General features: G+C 33.9%; 1 protein-coding gene across 6 annotated transcripts in view; it reads left to right on the forward strand.

The window, feature by feature from the left end:
* The window catches only part of LOC127711614 (tripartite motif-containing protein 45-like), a 32,179-nt gene extending 15,877 nt beyond the window's left edge, over window positions 1-16,302 (forward strand). For 4 of the 6 annotated variants that reach the window (XM_052217712.1, XM_052217715.1, XM_052217713.1 and 1 more), the window contains 2 exons: window positions 13,440-14,973; window positions 15,623-16,302. In XM_052217712.1, coding sequence (XP_052073672.1) covers window positions 13,440-14,973; window positions 15,623-15,661 — 1,573 coding nt within the window. In that variant the 3' untranslated portion in view covers window positions 15,662-16,302. Of the gene's footprint in view, window positions 1-3,685; window positions 3,953-13,439; window positions 14,974-15,441 lie in introns of those variants that run through there. The other 2 variants (XM_052217711.1, XM_052217714.1) reach the window with 2 other exon arrangements.
* The last annotated feature ends 2,574 nt before the right edge of the window (window positions 16,303-18,876 follow it).

The raw sequence follows: 18,876 nt of genomic DNA on the forward strand, positions 1-18,876 counted from the left end.
AGGATGTCCATTTACAGAACTTATTAGTTTATCTAATTAAAGGATTTTCAACAAATGATAAAAGAAAATGATAATTATAAGAAATGAAGATTACCAACAGTATATCTTGTTTTCACAGTACTTTTTTAATTGTTTGCAAAATTCTGCCGTTCCATCTTCATGTCGTAGTGTTACACTGCATTCCTTTTCATTTATATTTACATAGAAATAACATGTTTCATTCTTAATAGTCTTAAAGATTTGGTTTACTTTACAGAAGATTGTAAATTAATTCTGAAAAGTTTTGAAAAACAATTTCTATTCCGAAAACATCTGCCTAACGAGGGGACTAACTCTCTATTTCTGACCGTTTCTCTATCGTGGTTCAATATGCACATTGTAATTTAAATACATAATTTACCACTTAACCTCTTTTACTCCCCTTTCTTGAATGTACACAAAGTACATGAAGTAATTTTGCAGCTACAATTTCATTTTTTCATTCGAGTGATTTTTTAGGGGTTTACTTTGGGATGACATGGACTTTATTTTTCTATCTGGATTGTTTTGGTGATTTTTCTCAGAAAATAATAAATATTGCAATATTTTTGAGCTTTGCACTCTCTAAACCTCTCGTAATATTATTATCGATCAAAGATTTCGGACTGAAAACAAATCTGAAACTAAATCTATATCAGCAGATTGTAGCATGTAAGAAGTAAAACTGATGGCACACAAATGATTGACACATTTGAATTGTACGATTTGGAAAAAAAAAATTACAGGAATGACGAGTCAAATTTTCAGACAAGGGGAAGGAACTCTACTTAAAAATAAATGCACAATTTGTAACGGTTTATTAATATAAAGGTAATTTTGAATGCAAGTGACATATAACGATTTTCATGAAAGGCTTTCACAAATGTGCATACTGTTGTAAAAATAATGGCAAGTGCTTCTAATGGATACAAACGAAAGTCTTTCACAGTACCAAGTTGAAATGTTTATGTCCATTTCTTAATAGACTTACAAATGTTATTATAACTCATTAAATTCCTGAATAATGCTACATTTACATCACTAAAAGGGGTCATACATGTATATGGATAATGGCAAATAAAATGCCTTCTCGTTTAAGGGCTCAGGAATCTTGATTTCTTTTATTTTGATAAACTTTTAAATATATCATTACCCAGTTTTTACTACCATTCGATATATACATGATATATATAGCAATAATGTTGTGATAGCCAATGAGACAACAATCCATAAAGACCAAAGGACAAAGATGTGAACGATTACAAATTTCACACTTCATTAGTCAGTATTTTGTTTACAATTCTAAAGTTGTAAATGATTATTTGTTGGGTACTGGGTAGTATATTTTACTACTTAAGTTTTATTCCTGGTCTCATTCGAATAGCACCGCCTCGGTGGTCTTAATGTAGCATCCTGGCTTTGATGCTGGGAGGTCGTGTGTTCAAACTCCGGCCGCGTGTCAAACCAGAGAATTGAAAATTGGCATTTGCTGCTTCTCCGCTAAGTACACGACATTTAGTAGTTAGAACCCGAGAACAAACACTGATCGGCTTGAAGTCAGAATAATATGTCCGGGTAGAGTGACATGTCTTCCTTCGAAATGCAATCTTATTAAAATATCGATTTCTGATTTCGCTATTCTTATACTCAATAACTAGCAAGCGAGTTGTGATATATAAAGATATAAACTTTAATCAGATTGTGCGGACTGTTATCTTTTGAACTAGCACGTTACAAATCAAGCTCTGCATGTCGGTCTCGTACAAAGCAGGGATTGTTTAAATATCGGATTATAAAGTTCTCGTCCTGAATTATGTAGTTAATTAGCCACTGGACGTTAAACACCCATCCATCATCACCATAACTCGTATATCTTTCTATTGGTTTTACTTTCGATATCTTAGTCTAATTTTGACCAAAACAATTTCGTTGACTGAACACTTAATCATGGATACATGTATCAAAACAGAATGTTGTGTAACTTTTGTTGTTTACATGATAAGACAGATGACACATTCATTGCACTGACAAGAAGCCGCACGTTCTGAAGATTGGCTTGGTGCCACGCTTATTGACTATAAACTAACAAAAACTCTGTTTAATTTACTTATTGAACTTTATGCAATAACACATACATTTTACATAGAACTATAAATTTATGGATGAAATAAATAAAAAAAATATTATTCATTTTATCATTAAATGCTTAACTTTTATTCTTAAGCGTATATCGTTTTAAAAGTATTCTCAACTTTTACACTTTTACGTGGACAAAAATAATCCCTCTTATAACTTGATGAGTATATCTCGCGTCCATCGTTGAAGCTATAAGGTCGTGCAATAATCAGTGGGTAACAAAGCCCTTATCAATCTCATCTGCTAAGAAAAGATGATAGGTTATCTAAGATAAGCAAGTTGAACGGAAACTGCTAAGGAATATTTTGCATGAACAGGTGCTTGCAATTGCAGGTGGAAGGTATTCCCTATAATTCTTGTTTAATTTGAGGAACCTTACAGAAACTAACAGGAATTTAAACATGATAAATTAAAAGAAGATTATAAATGATTATAAGAAAATTATTATTAATTAAAAGAAGCTTATTAAAGGGACTGTCCTTTAATCATTCATAATTTACAAAAGTATCGTGACAGGGAACACCTATGAACATTCTCACCATACATACCAAAGGGCATTGTTATAGGGTAGACATTTAAACATTATCACTGTACATACCATAGAGGATAATCTTCCTCAAAGGTGTCAATCCAAGAGTTAACTCGTATACAGAACTATAATATAAAAAAGAAGATGTGGTATGATTGCCAATGAGACAACCCTCCACAAGAGACCAAATGACACAGAAATTAACAACTATAGGTCACCGTACGACCTTCAACAATGAGCAAAGCCCATACCGCACAGTCTAATGTATGCTCATCTTTGAAATTCTCAGTAAAAAACCTGCTAAAATGGGACCTCCATTTGGCGTTGCGTGATGCATAAATACGCAGACACGTCTGGTCGTAGAATACCATGCCGCGTGAAGAGTGTCACTCTCTCTGCACGTTTATGAATCTTTTCAAAACGCCTCTTAGTTGTGTTGTCGATTGTTTTTATCTTGATTGATCTGTAATTGCTTTCTGCTTTCAGTGCAATTTAGTTGAATGATTTAAAATTACAACTAAAATGATATCCCTATTATTTCATAGGACTTTGCCGTTCAAATAATGTTCCTTTTTCGATAAATCAAATGCCAGTTATCGTAAAATGTCTCAGTATTAACCAAAATTTAAAAAAAATAAACTTTTGTTTTACACATTACCACTGCTGGTTATTAATGTAGAAAAACAAAAATAAATTGACACTGCAATTACACAAGACTGTAACACTCAAGTTTACATAATACCAATACACAATAGGAAGATATTGCAAAAAAGAACAAAAAGCATAAAAATTATGACGTATGGAAGTACATTTGATTAATATTAGCTATCTTGTATCAAGGATGTCTTAGATTAAGCTGTTGGTGTTTCTACCTTGTCTTATCTTAAAGAATACCAGACTGCAAAATTATATATCTGGATTCGTCAATGCATTATTCTGCGTCAGGGCATGACAAACAAGTTATCTGCCCTTGTTTTCGTCTGAAGACTGAACGTCTGTTTTGTCAGTAATTGTACCTTTTCTCTGCCGACAACAGTGGTTATATTTTTGAAAGACCAAAGATGTTTCGTCCAACCATTGTGTGATTTAAATACTTTTAGTTAATAATACCACAATGAAAGTAGTTTCTATAGGTATTTAAAAACATTTAAGTGAGATAGAGTGGACTCAAAGTTATATTTCGAAAATTCAAATCGTCGCCATGGAAAAGTTTTATCGTAACGGTATGGCGGTTCAGCTTCCGGTTTTAAATAAGTCATCATTTTTCAGGTATGTTAGTAACAATAAGCACATCATGTAAAGGAAATTAATTATATCTTGACATGCCCCGTTGTTGTTTTTTTTCATGTTTGTATGGACATGAAATTTGAAAGTGAGATTCTCGTGCCTTTTATAACAGTAATTATTAGATTTCTTTGCAAGGTATGATTAATAATTTGTCAATATGACACAGCAGCTATGTAGTTGGGCTAGGACTCGCAGTGAGGGGACTAGGGACCGTCTTGGACTCGCAGTGAGCAAGAGTTTTGATCCATTAACGTTCTGCGGCAAATTAAATGTATATTCAGAACGAGAACATGAAATGTAACATGCATATATATTCATCCTGCTTTAGACCGACACGCTGAGCCCGAGTAGTCACAAGATAAATGTCCGCAGGATGACATCGCAAACTACCTGGACACATTATTCTGACTCTGAGCCGACCAGTCTTTAATCTTTCTCCTTAAAGATGCGTGCTTACCGGAGAAACAGGAAATTCCAATTTTAAAGTCTTTGGTTTGACCCAGATGGGGTTCGAACCAATAACCTCCCGCACTCGAGGCGGTGCTCCACTTTGAAGGCCTCACTGTGACTTCGAAATGAAGAACAGCAATTAAAGCGCTGTTACATTGCTTTTTTTATCATGTGTGTGTTATGATCTAGCACGCCTAGTGTCATGAACTAACTAATACACCATAACTTTTATGTCACGTTTAGCAATATGTCTATGTGGTAGTATTTTTTGCTAATAGGCTTTGCAATTTTAGCGCCAAATTTGAAAGAAAAAGTAATAAATGTGTTCGTAGTTGTCCTTAGAACGTCGCCAGTATTTGTCTTATGTTATGTCTTGATATTTTCTTTTATTTGGAAAGTTGGGTTTTAATTGCAGAGCTTTAATAATTTAAAAAAAATTAATTAGACTTGGAAAGTTTGGAGCTTGTGTAGACAGCTGTATATGTTGAAGACTGTTTATTGATATATTTTGGTTAATTTTGTCCTTTGGTAACTGTCTCTTGACTTCTATCCCACATCTCATTTTATTCATATTAAAAGAAGTCAGTCATAATGGTATGGAATCCCGACGGCCGGGGAGTAAATATTGGCCGCGATACCAGGCAATGCATGGTTGATTTTTATGCCCCCGCCGTGGCGGAGGGGGCATTAAGTTTTACCCTTGTCTGTCTGTACGTACGTACGTACGTACGTCCTAAAGTTGGTTTCCGTTCTCTAACTTTAGTTTGCCCCAACCAAATGTTATGAAACTTACACACAATGCTTATTACCACAAAACACAGATCAAGTTCGAATTTTGGTAGCGTTACTTTGACCGTTCTAGAGTTATGTCCTTTTACAAACGGAAAAATTGCTGAATTTTTCGTTTTCGTTCTCTAACTTAAGTTAGCCTCAACCAAATGTTATGAAACTTATACACAATGCTTATTACCACAAAGCACATATTAAGTTAGAATTTTGGTGGCGTCACTTTAACCGTTCTAGAGTTATGCCCCTATACAAATGGAAAAATTGCTGAATTTTTCGTTTCCGTTCTTTAACTTTAGTTTATTTCAACCAAATATTAAGCAACTTATACACAATGCGTATTACCACAAAATACAGATCATCTTTTAATTTTGGTGGTGTCATCATAACCGTTCTAGAGTTATGCCCCTTTACAAATGGAAAATTGCTGAATTTTTCGTTTTCGTTCTCTAACTTAAGTTAGCATCAACCAAATGTTATGAAACTTATACACAATGCTTATTACTACAAAACACAGATCAAGTTAGAATTTTGGTGGTGTCACTTTAACCGTTCAAGAGTTATGCCCCTTTACAAATGGAAAAGTTGCTGAATTTTTCGTTACTGTTCTTTAACTTAAAGGGAAATCACACTATTTATACTACTAATAATAATTCATTGAAATTTTGCATGTAGACAGATCATACTTATTAAGATATTTTAGGCGAAATAAAAATTGGGGTCACCGATGTTGTTTTCGAGATATGACGTCATCAAAACTTAAGGAATCGCGTTATAACGAAATATAGAAATACCGCTCTAAATTGTTAAAAAAAGACAAACTTATTGAAAAACTATGTTTAACTGGAATAACAAAAACAGTCAAATGTAACTTGTACCTTATGAACATTTATTTGTCTCGGTTTCCTTATTTTTGAAGACATTTGAACATTTTCCGCCATTTTTAATTGCTATTTATAATAGATTTTTCTTGAAATAAAAAAAATCTACTAATGTTTTTCCCTTCAAACTTCTGCAAAAGTTGCAGCTTCAGGGAAGATTTTGAAAGCATAAATAAAAAAGGGGGGTCACCGATGTTTTAAATCCGCTAAAACGGAAATAATCTTTATTATTAAATTTTGGCGGGAACTATAACCTTTTAACGTTATAGAACGACGTTGCTGGCATAACAGCATTTCTTGCAACTCTTGGGTTGAATTAAACCTTTTCACTACAAAATATTATATCATTTTTGAACATTTTTTAAGGTATTTTGATTATTCATTGATATCTTTATCAATCTATCGAATCGTTAAACATAGATACAATAACAGTTTATTATAAAGTAATTGTCAAAGTTGAAGTCATCTCATTTTTTTAATTGCATTTGTTGTATGGGGAAAACGAATGTTTGCCTCATGCCGTATTATAGAAATAATTTTCGGCTTCCAGATAAAGAATCTTCTACCTCGGAAGACTGAGGGTATCCGGGCTGAAAAGTAACACGTTCCTTTTAGACTGCAGGCAGAATAATTTCGTTACCATAATTTCACTAGCTTGTCCATTCGCACCGGGAAGATAAAACCTGAAATGCCGTGTTTAAAATGCCACAAACTCAGCACTTTAAAAGAAACCTATTTTCGGTAGGAATTTAAAATTGGTTCCGTAATTACACAATGCTTCATAATTTATTCGAACTGTGGAAACCAAATTTTTTTCTGAGTTCTATCATCCCGCACCCATTTTTCATACATCGTTTCATGTTCATTGTACATAATATGTTCAATGTTCATCGCCTGTGTATTAAAACTTTATGTACATGTATTACGTATATTCTATTATATATATATACTGTTCGATTAATCGCTCAACGTTGGTATGTTATGAGAAATACAATGCATCTGATAATTTAGAGTTAATTGACAATGAAATACACATCGCCATATTGATATCAGGAACATATAATGTTCCCAGTTGATGTATTTAAAAAAATCTTTTAATTTGTAATAAACGGATCTAGTTTTTTTTCTTGTTCTGCTACATCTATCCGTGTTTCTGTGGACATGTCGATATATTTTATCTAACTCTAGTTTTTTTGTCGAGCCTTCGACTTTAGTCGAAAAAGCGAGACATAGCGATCCTACATTCCGTCGTCGGCGTCGTCGTCGTCGTCGTCGGCGGCGTCGGCGTCGTCGTCGTCGTCGTCGTCGGCGGCGGCGGCGTCCACAAATATTCACTCTGTGGTTAAAGTTTTTGAAGTTTTAATAACTTTCTTAAACTATCCTGGATTTCTACCAAACTTGGACAGAAGCTTGTTTATGATCACAAGATAGTATCCAGAAACAAATTTTGTAAAAATAAAATCTATTTTTTCCGTATTTTACTTATAAATTGACTTAGTTTTTCTGCTAGGAAACAATACATTCACTCTGTGGTTAAAGTTTTTAAGATTTCAATAACTTTCTTAAACTATCCTGGATATGTACCAAACTTGGACAGAAGCTTGCTTATGATCAAAAGCTTGTATCTCGAAGGATATTTTGTCAAAATTTTGTACCTGTTTATCCGTATTTTACTTATAAATGGACTTAGTTTTTCTTCCAGTCAACATTACATACAGTATGCAGTTAAAGTTTTTAAAACATTTATTAGATCCATAAACTATCCTAGATTTATACCAAACTTGGACAGAAGCTTCTTACAATCAAAAGATAGTATCGAGAGGAATATTTTTATTGATTTTTTTTCTCATTTTTGTTGAGCCTGCGATTAACAGCAAAAGTAGGCGAGACACTGGGTTCCGTGGAACCCTTACGAATTTTTTTATCAGATGACAAATGAGAGTGTGGATAACCTTTGATGTAGAATAAGAGTTCGAGTTCCAGCTAAATTTAGAGTTTTATTTTTTGTTCGAATGTTAATTCGAGTAAGAGTTCTAGTTAAAGCTCGAGTTCCACTTAGAAACTTCCGAGTTATACTGTAAGATAGAATAAATTCTGGTAAGAGTTAAAATTTTGAGATCTGAGATCCGATGAAATTAAAAGAAAGATTGCAGTTTCTAATTTCTGTTGGTGCACCTCTCTTTCTTGAATTGTATATTCTTTTATCACATTTATGTTTCAGTATGGTATAGCCTGTATACTTTTTTTTGCAAAAACTGATTAATGATAGGTACATGTAATTGGAAAATAACTGATTGATTGTGTGTGCCACTTTCAGCACTCTGCTATATCATGTTGGCCTTTTTTTTTTAAAGAACCAAGGTATCAAGAGTAAATCAGCTACCTCTGTATTAAACAAATGGTTGTCCTTTACAGTCATGATCGGAATCTGACAATCTCCCTATATCACTGTTTGTTGACACGCAAGTGATCACATTGAGTGATCTGAACACGAACCAACATCTGAACTACTAGTTTTTTCTTGTTTTTGTTTTCGTTTTTTTCTTGATTCTTGCAAAACTTTCAGTGGCAAATATTACATGAATATCAGCACAATTTTTTTTTCTATATGAGATGAATACTCTTTCACAAGACGGACCTTAATGTGATGGTTACAGATTAGCACTCTGAAAGACATGTTACTCTACATAAATACATGTGTGTGTATTAAATATTTCTCTTGTTGGAGTCTTGTTAAGCCAAATATACAGTGTGGATTTTTTGTTGTTGTTGTTGTAGGCAGTACGGTCATCAATAGTACAAAAATAACTAGGCATAGTGTTTGATATTCCCAGATTGCTCTGACGTCTAGCGGCCTTATTTTTTAACTTGCTGGTCGTACAGTTCGCTATAATTGACAGTTTGAAGAAATACTACAAATATGATTTTTTTGTGCCCAAATTATGTAAGCCTGTACAAAGCATTAAAGGAAGATTGAGTATAATGTACTATATAATACGGTGCTAAATTTTCTTTGATTTCGACAGACAGCAACCGATGTAAAATTTTGTATGCTTCTTTTACAGTGATGTTTAACTGGCGTTATTCTTATATAACGCTTGATATTTCAACAAATATGATTACTCTACGAATCACTCGTGTTCATGTGTTTGTGCCCCCATACCCCCCTTCCAAAAAAAAAAAAGAAACAGAGAGAGAGAGAGAGAGAGAGAGAGAGAGAGAGAGGCGTTTGACACCAAAGGAACATCGAAACTCATTGTTCTTATTTACATCCCTCTGTTGGACAGAAAACTACAAATTCCGGAAGCTGTCCGCTTACATGCTGTTACTCTTGGTATATTGTTATTTTTTCCAGTATATTCCCACATACCGCATCGCGACGATACGCTGCCAACAGTTGGGTTACACTAATTGCAGGACAATTGCCCGTATTGACCGGATGAGATATAAATAGTCAGAACTTTTTTGTTATTTGATAGATTATTTTAATATTTGAAGACCTTAGAGATATTAGACTATATTTTATGAATATTTAACAAAAAAAAGTTGACCGGACGGATTTCACACTCACTGATGTACGCTTTACAATATTGAACTGATCGACAAAAAGTGTTACTAGTAATATTTACAATATTTTTTCATACAACTAAGAAATCTGCGATATAAATAGTTATCTTACATGAAAATTTAAATTTCATAGTAAAACAAAATGTTTTTCTAAAAAAAAAAGTTGACCGGACGGATTTCACATTCGCCGATGTACGCTTTGATTATACTGAAATGATCGACAAAAAGTGTTATAAATATCTCTTTTGTTTTTAAATATTTTTTTTCTTCGTGAAACTAAGAAATCTGCGAGATCAATAAATATGTTAATATAAGAAAATATAAACTTTCCAGTAAATAAAAAAAGTTTTTCTACAAAAAAAAGTTGAGCTGACGGATTTCGCTACAAATAATAAAGACCAGATCAACAAAAAATGTTGATATTTCTAATATCTAACAATATTTTTCGGTGAAATTAATAAACCTTTAAGAAAAATAATTGTATAAATGGTATTGTATGTAAATACTAACTCAATAATAATATCTTTATTTAAAGAGAGTAACTCATTTGAATTAAACCCAATCGTAAGGTAATTCAAGACCATATCAAGACCACTTTCGGCTATTTTTTTGCCATACATTTTGTCCGTTTCGAGTAGCATTTTCATTTTTTGCACTTAAATCAAAACGTCATTTGCTTTCTCTTGATTTAGTGAACGTCCCTTTGAGCGGGCCGCCATTTTAGAAATTAGCAACCTTTACGACGGACTCGAAACGGCGACGTCATAATACGGTCACGACACTATAGTGGCGCCGAGAGCGATGCGTATAAACAATAGTGTGATTTCCCTTTAAGTTAGCTTCAACCAAATATTAAGAAACTTATACACAATGCTTATTACCACAAAATACAGATCAAATATGAATTTTGATGGTGTCACTTTTACTGTTTTAGAGTTATGCCCCTTTACAAAAGGAAAAATTGCTGAATTTTTCGTTTCTGTTCTCTAACTTAAGTTTGCCTCAACCAAATTTTATGAAACTTATACACAATACTTATTACCACAAAACTCAGATCAAGTACAAATTTGGGTAGAGTCACTTTTACCGTTCTTCAGTTATGTCCCTTTATATTTTTATATGATATGCAAGCGGGGGCATCATCTGTGTCCCATGGACACATTCCCCATTTATTTTGGTTAACTTCAACAAGCACATACGATATTAAAAGTTTAAGATATGAATACAGGTATATCAATAAAGAGAGGTGTGATGTATGCGCTATGCACAGCAACGAAACGAAACGACAACATTAAATAAACGACTCCTTGACAGTAAAGGTTCCGTTACCAACATCCAGTTTTTTTTCCGGCCGGACTATTACTAACAGTAACTGTCCATTTCTTCTGACTGATTAAGATTACGCGCATGATGAAATATTATCAATCTAAAAGTACGAAGATCTGGTATAATTGTCAATGAGACAACTCTCCACCTGAGACCAAATGACGTAGAGGTTAACAACTATAGGTCAGTGAACAAAAACCATACCGCATAACAAGCTATTATAAAGCCAACAACATGACAATTCCAAAACAATTCAAACGAGAAAACTAATGGCCTTATTTATTTACAAAACAAAAAAACGAAATATGTTACCACATTAACTCACTAACAGTGCAATTTACGGAAATTTGTTGTTCTTCTATGGTTCTATAACGTATCAAAAGAAGTATTAGAAAAGGCTGGGAAAGTTTTGTTGTTTTTGTTTAATTTGTGCGTTACTTTTACATCAAGAATGAGTATGCATGTTGTCGAATCATTCCACTGGAAAATATAATTCATTTATAACAATATTCCCGCTTTTTACTATTTTTACTTATTTCTATTGTTTAACTTATAGCATATCATTTACTAATTTTATCCTCTAAAAGAAGTGTTTAGATTTTGAACTCAATCATAAACACTGTTTTTGTGCTGGTTTTTCAAGGTGTTCTATAGCGCTAAACATGTTTATTGAACTCAAATGTGTTAAAGACATGTTCTGCTGCAAAACTGTTAACGTGTTAGACGTGTTTACTATATAAACATCTATCATCTTCTTACGATCCCGTAGGATGGGCTACTCATTAGCCTCGAAGCCAGATGCATGACTAAAGAAATTGTCTAGAAAATATAGCCTGTTTCATGATTAAACTTGGCGACAGGACCTTGAATTACTGGCACAGTTCAGCAATGTTCTCGTACAGTGCCCTATACTTATTTAAATTGTTAATATAAATAAGAAGATGTGGTATGAGTGCCAATGAGATAACTATCCATCCAAGTCACAATGTATAAAAAGTTAACAATTATAGGTTTAAGTACGGCCTTCAACACGGAGCCTTGGCTCACATCGAACAGCTAGCAATAAAGGGTTAAGGCCAATTTACACCCAACAAATGTGTTGTTTTGAGCATACATACAGTGAATTATGTTTGGGGTTGGTATCTTTAAGAGTAGTTTTGCTTTCAACACCCACATCTCGCTTCAAGGTAAAACAAACTAATTTGATAGAAAAAAACTAAGGAACAGTAGCACGCTTATATCAGGACACATAACTCCTGTGTGGAATATATAAATATTTTTGAGATAATTTTGAAAATATTAATATGGTGCTGTTGTCTGTGAAAAATTTCGAAGGCAGTTTTCATGAATGAATCTTAATTTTCACTCTACGAATATATATATATTGGCGAATAAAACGGCTTACTTTGAAAAGCATAAAATACTTATCGCGGATCAAATTAACTAAAGAGAGCTTAAATTATCAATTAAATTCAAAGCTGTATCTGAAGTCGATATTAAATAAACAGGCTACAAATCTCAAGCTCTTGTGAGCTTGATTGTCCAATTATTTCTGACGGAGTTACTAGTCTGTCAAAATACCTATAAACATGATATAATAATTAACAATACACTAAACAATGAGTGAATCAGACCTGAAAGTTAGGACAATTTATTTCAACAATGTTAACTTTACTAGAAAACACTAACACAAACAATAAAGTATTAGTAAAATACTCGTTTACTGCAACAAGTGTACAGGGTATATATTATAGTTTGAAAAAAAAATCAACTAATGTTTTATCAAGAATAAAATTATTGCAACTCATTTAGGGAACAGGTTTACATAAGAACTCACTGAAATTGTTTACATATATCTGTGCATTATACTACAGATTACAAGAGTTATTCGTATACACAGTTTGATGGCGTAATCAAATGTTTTGAAAAACTGCCAGGAACATTCAAACAGGAGCCAATCTTGTAAGGAAGCATCGTCCTTGACGAGATTATATACACACGTACATTGTTGTTGAACTAATCAATGGCATCCAAAATGCAACAGATACAGATATATAGATTTTTTTTACATGATCATTAATGTTTCAATATGTTGAAAGAAGAAAATTAAAAAGGAAGACAAAAGGTTAAAGGACAAAACTATTAGAAATGGCATGTACGTTTGTCAAAATATATTCTAAGCTTTTTTTAAATCTGCTTCACATGTGTGCTTAAACGAAGACTTATATAACTTCCAATTACAAACTCATTACTGACACAATGATTTATCTCCCCTACCCTAGGTCTTTGTGCAATTTTGTCAATTCTCTGGAAAACTATAAAAGAAAAAAAAATTATATATATAAAAGTATCTACTGAAGAAAATCTACAAATAACTTATATGGACAAAATATCAGTCAACTTCTTGTAAAAGTTATGGCTTGTTAGAAAACTGAAATTATTTACAATTATCTTTTCAGGTATCGAAGAAGGCTGGAAAGAGAACGTTACCATACGACATCAATAGATTACAACACTCTTAACAATATGGCGAATACAAGTACGTCATCGGCATCTCCATCATCCACATCCGGAGGAACCGGAAACAAACTAGCGCAAGAAATACAAGATGAATTCCTCGTCTGCAAAATATGTCTGGAGGTATATAAAAATCCAAAATGTTTGGACTGTCTTCATACATTTTGTGAGGCTTGTATTGATAACCATGTCATGTCCGAGTGTACGTACAAAAAGTATAGCGATTACAGGGAGTTTACCTGTCCACTTTGTAGGAAAAGGACCCAATTACCGCTAGGTGGTGTGAAGAAGCTTCCAGATAATTTCCTTGTTTCCGGTCTTTCAGAAGTTGTTGGACGACAAAAACCTTCAAAATTCCCCTTCTGCGATATTTGCAAATTAGTCAATCATAAACACAGAGAAGCAACATCAAAATGTTTAGATTGTAGTAAATTGTTATGCAAGTCTTGCGTAGAGTTACATAAGGAAACAAAAGTTACAAAGGGTCATAGCATTTTTGATGTAGAAATTGAAAAAGATATCGAATGCAAAGAGCATTCAGAAGAAGTAGTTCGATTTTATTGTGAGCCATGTGAAACATGCATTTGCGTTCTCTGCACTTTCAACGAGCACAAAGATCATGAAATAACCCAATTTTCGGAGGCAGTGATTAAGTATAAGGAGACGATTCAAGAGTTGTTAGACAATTGTAAATCAAAGATCAATGGATACGACGTTCAACTTGTAGCATTATCAAAATGTGATACGGTCATTAAAGCAGCCGAACAAAGTATACGCGACTCTGCCATTCAGTACATCAGCGACATCAGGGCAAAGGAAAAACAACTGATTGATGATCTTCACGAGACTTATGGTAGTGACGTTATGGACTATGTTTCGAAGCGTACTGATATGCAGATCAACGTCGATAGTTTAAAAAGTACTTGTAATTTGACCGAACTCGTTCTGAAAGGTAAAGATATTGAACTGCTTTTGTTGAAAAAGCAAGTCCAGGAGAAACTCTCTTCTTTATCTGATATTGAGTTAAGGGATCTACCACCCACTGTTAATAAACAAATTGCATTCGTCCCTGGAGTTATGAATTTTGGAGAACTTTGCGAAAGCGATAAACCTGTGGGGACCGTTAATACACCAAGACCGATTGCATCTAACGCACCACAAAATACAATGCCACCTAAATTTACTACATCAATTAGTTCACAAACTGATGAACCTCCACCAAAAGAAGAACCTTCTACTACGGCTGCTTATGTACAGACCGATCAAGGACCTGGAAATGGTAGTGATAAGTCAGTGGGAACAGATATTGTTGAAGTCATGGAAAAAGCAGTAAATACAAGATCACGAAGCCTGCAAGGATCAACATCACAAATGCAACGTGTTGCGTCGGAAGAAAACGGAAGCGGAAATGACATCATTGCAGATGGAGCAGCACAGCGACGCCAGCGGAGAAGACGGGAACGACCAAAAATAGAGGTATCTGTTACACCTACAACTTATGCTTCAACTTTCACTATGGAGACACCATCTAGAGGCTCCGCAATTACTTATAGTAGTAGTATTGATGAAAATTAGCATAAGTTAAAGGTCAATATGCTTGGATAAATGCACACTGGAATTTGCTACGCGGCTGCCAGCTATGTACTTATGCTTGCTAACCAAAACAATTTTCTAATTATAATTTGTGATGATTTAACCCAAATGTTTATGGAATGTGAATCTTTAAGAGTGCCACTATTTAATTTAATTTTGGATTATAAACTATATATTTCTATCCAGAGTTCTGGATATAAACGATTGCTTACATCTGGCGCTGGCTGGTTTAACTAATGCTGCACTGCTTCTAACTTTGATGCCTGTTTTAGTAGAAGATTTTGTTTACACTAGTGATTTTTCTCTGGCTATTTTCTGTTTGCTTTAATAATGAAATGCACTATTTTTCAGACTTGATTAAAAGCTCAGCGATGGAGTACATGTATATTAGTTAGACTGTTGGTGAAGATAAGTGATAGAGCTTTGGATGAAGTATATATACATGTTGCCATGACAATTCGTTTCATTATTAGTAACCATGACTACAAGACGCCTATCTCAGATTACTTACAAACCGTTTGATATTTTTCAGTCGAAAGAAGAGTCAAAAAGTTCCTGTGTTATTGCATAAACCAAGAATTATCTACTACAGACGTAAGATTCGTCTTGGAGGGAACGTTTCGGATGATCATTACAAGTATATTCAGCACATAAAAGTTATATTGAGGAGAAAGCATATGAAATATGGACGGAATAATATCAGATGATGACAATATTGATTCTGAATTTGTAGGAATGCAAAATGCCTTGAAATGGATATTTAAGGATCTAATATTCTGCTTTCGTTGCTAAAGATGACACATTTAACTTTACGACTCACTTTCATCCCTCCTCAAACTGTTATCGTTATTACGCACATGTATGCGTCTATCACTATAAAAATGTTATGCTGTGGCTGTAATGTTATCAGTGGATGTAGAAATTTTTCAACTTAGTTAGAATCTGCTTCAAACAGCGTATTGTGATATTGTGACATTACATATATAGTATTATTTATTTATTTATTTAGACATATCCGCGTATCGACTAGATTCTTACATTAGAATGAATGAGAAGTTGTGATAGTTGACATGCAGTTCCGGTAATATGGGACCATTCTGTATGCCAAGGAATCTTGGGTAAAAAATATGGCGGAATATTTATTATATCCAACATTCATAACCATGTAAATATAATCATACGCCAAAATTAAATTAAACTGTAGTTGAATTTTGTATGTTATTATGGATAAATAAGCTCCTATTAACATGCATATTTAATTAGATAGTCAGTCAGTTTTGATTGAGTTCACTGGACCCAAGGAACAGCGTCAGCTGTTGCTATCGTTTGGTGTCTGTCGTCACTCCGTCATTCGGCGTCTCCGTCTTCCATCTGTTAACAAATGACAGCTTTTGAATGGCTGTTCCTGTATTTAATTTACCCATTTTAGTTTACTATGGTGTTGTCATATTACGTGTAGGCTGCACTTGTGTAATTAAGCAAAGCAATTTTCAATGGGAACAGCTTGCAAAGCAGATGCAGTCACTATCTATTAAGGCAGTTGAGGCGGGTGAATTCAACATTTCCCAGGAAAGGAAACCTGCACTACTTTTTTGCATTACTGAAAACATATCTGCTATGCGGCGTATTTTCACCTTTTACTGGCCTTCATTTATAAACATTGTTGAATCACACAAAATTTTCAAGCCAAGCGCTTGAGTTAGCTGTTACGATACAACGATACACGTTTCGTTGATTGTCAAGCGGACATCTTGCAAATAGCAATACACCTTCTAAATAATATTACGTTTAAATATTACGATAGCTATCATAAAAATTTATATACTAGTATGCAACCTTACTGATTCGTTTCAAATTTTGTATGGACTTTTTGCTCAAGCGCATGAAATAATGCAAAAATCATCATATTGCATAACCCGAATAATTCTGTCGTTAAATTCCGCTGATCTGCAATTACTCCATTAACGCCTGAATGCATTGACAATTGAAAAATCTTCAATCAATCATTCGGAATTAGCTCGGGAGTTACCTATCTCGATACTATTGAGCTGATTGCTGATTGGTCACCTCTTCTACAAGGCGCCAATCAAAATCCAGGATTCGTGAAGAGTCTTTATCGTGTAAGGAATTCAGGCCCTCGCAAGTAGGAAAGATCGATTACGGGGAGGGACTGAATTATTCGGGTTATATTGCAATAAATTTTGAGGCTATTCCGGGATGAAAATATGTATAATCCCCAATTTCAAAGAAAATCCAGTCCGGACCGAGTACAAGACAACCCGGCCTAAAGACAACGTGGGACTATCTATGGAGAAAACTCAGACCTTCATGGTGACAACTTTTTTGATCAATATAAAGAAATATAGTATAGATATAGAGTCAACAGGGACCGTCAATAGAGACAAATCAGTCCGTACGGCCTTCATCAATTGAGAAAAACAAGTCCCCGGCATAACAAAATGTTAACCAATTCAAACGAGAAAACCAGCGACCTGATGTAATCGTTGGAAAGGGCTTATTTCATCAGATCGACACGAAGCGCAAAAAAAGCATGGATCTACGAGTACTCGCAGTTACTAAAAGCTAATTCAAAGCTCTATTCAACTAACAAATAAATGATGTTATACCAGACTAAAACATCTCATTGCGTTGAAGACCCATCGCAGTGGTGTCCTTGTGGTGTTTTCTGCTCTTTGACTCATTCCACGATTCCATTCTCTATTCTATACAATGCCAATCATTACACATCCAATGAATTTAGTGAAAAGACGTCACAAATAGCCCGGGAAAAGTATGACCTTGTGCAATGCCAAATTATAAGTATCGACAGGAAGTAGGCCAATAAGTGCTCATAACTATATAGCAATAGTCTACATAACAAGTTTATGAAAAAACAATAAGTCAATGTTAGTTACCCCGGTAGTATAACTTATGCTTCTTATATAACATAGATTCTTCCATCTCTTATTTGAAATTATTAGATATTTCTAAACAAACTCCATTACACTATAATGAGACAACACTTACTTTTTCTCACATCTTTTAAATTGTACGACTTATTGACACAATGTTTCCTGTAATCAACAGTTTATTCTCTGCCTTCATCCCTTTTCTTATATATCTAGGTGATTTTGTTGATCACCATTTTAGTATCGTATCAGTCCTTGACATTCATCGTTTTTATTAAGATAACAGTTTTTTTCTCCATTCAAAGACATTTTTTTTTACAATGTGACGATGTATTATCGCATTTCGTCCCCGTTTATTACGTACATAATTATAGTCTTGAATTGGAAAAAGGTAAAACAGAGTGGCCCTCCATAAGTCGAAGCGAGACCGACAAATACCATGGCTAAAACAAATAAACGACAAAACCAAATCCAAAAACACTACACAGAAAAAAAACTATATAGAATAAATGGCGCAACCCTAACCAAAAACCGGGATTGATCTCACATGCTACGGAAGGGTAAGGAGAACCTTAACAATAACTCTCCGTATGACAAGAAACAATCCTAGAGTCGCCGAATTAGTTTTTTCTGTAAACTTTCTTTAACTTCTTGATCACTGCACATATGTTTATGATATTTTGCATACAAATTCAGCATATAAAATTTTCTGTTATCATTGGATCAACGAAAACATATTGTAATTTAATTAAATCAGCATAGGGTCACCAACTTCATTTTTAGTGTTTCGTCCAATGTATCACTATGTAAATTATTGAAAAATGTCGCACAACATTACGCTAAATTTGACGATTCGTGGGTAGTTTCTCAAGTTTGA

Source organism: Mytilus californianus, unplaced genomic scaffold (assembly GCF_021869535.1).
Source record: "Mytilus californianus isolate M0D057914Y unplaced genomic scaffold, xbMytCali1.0.p SCAF_8, whole genome shotgun sequence".
Lineage (NCBI taxonomy): Eukaryota > Metazoa > Mollusca > Bivalvia > Mytilida > Mytilidae > Mytilus > Mytilus californianus.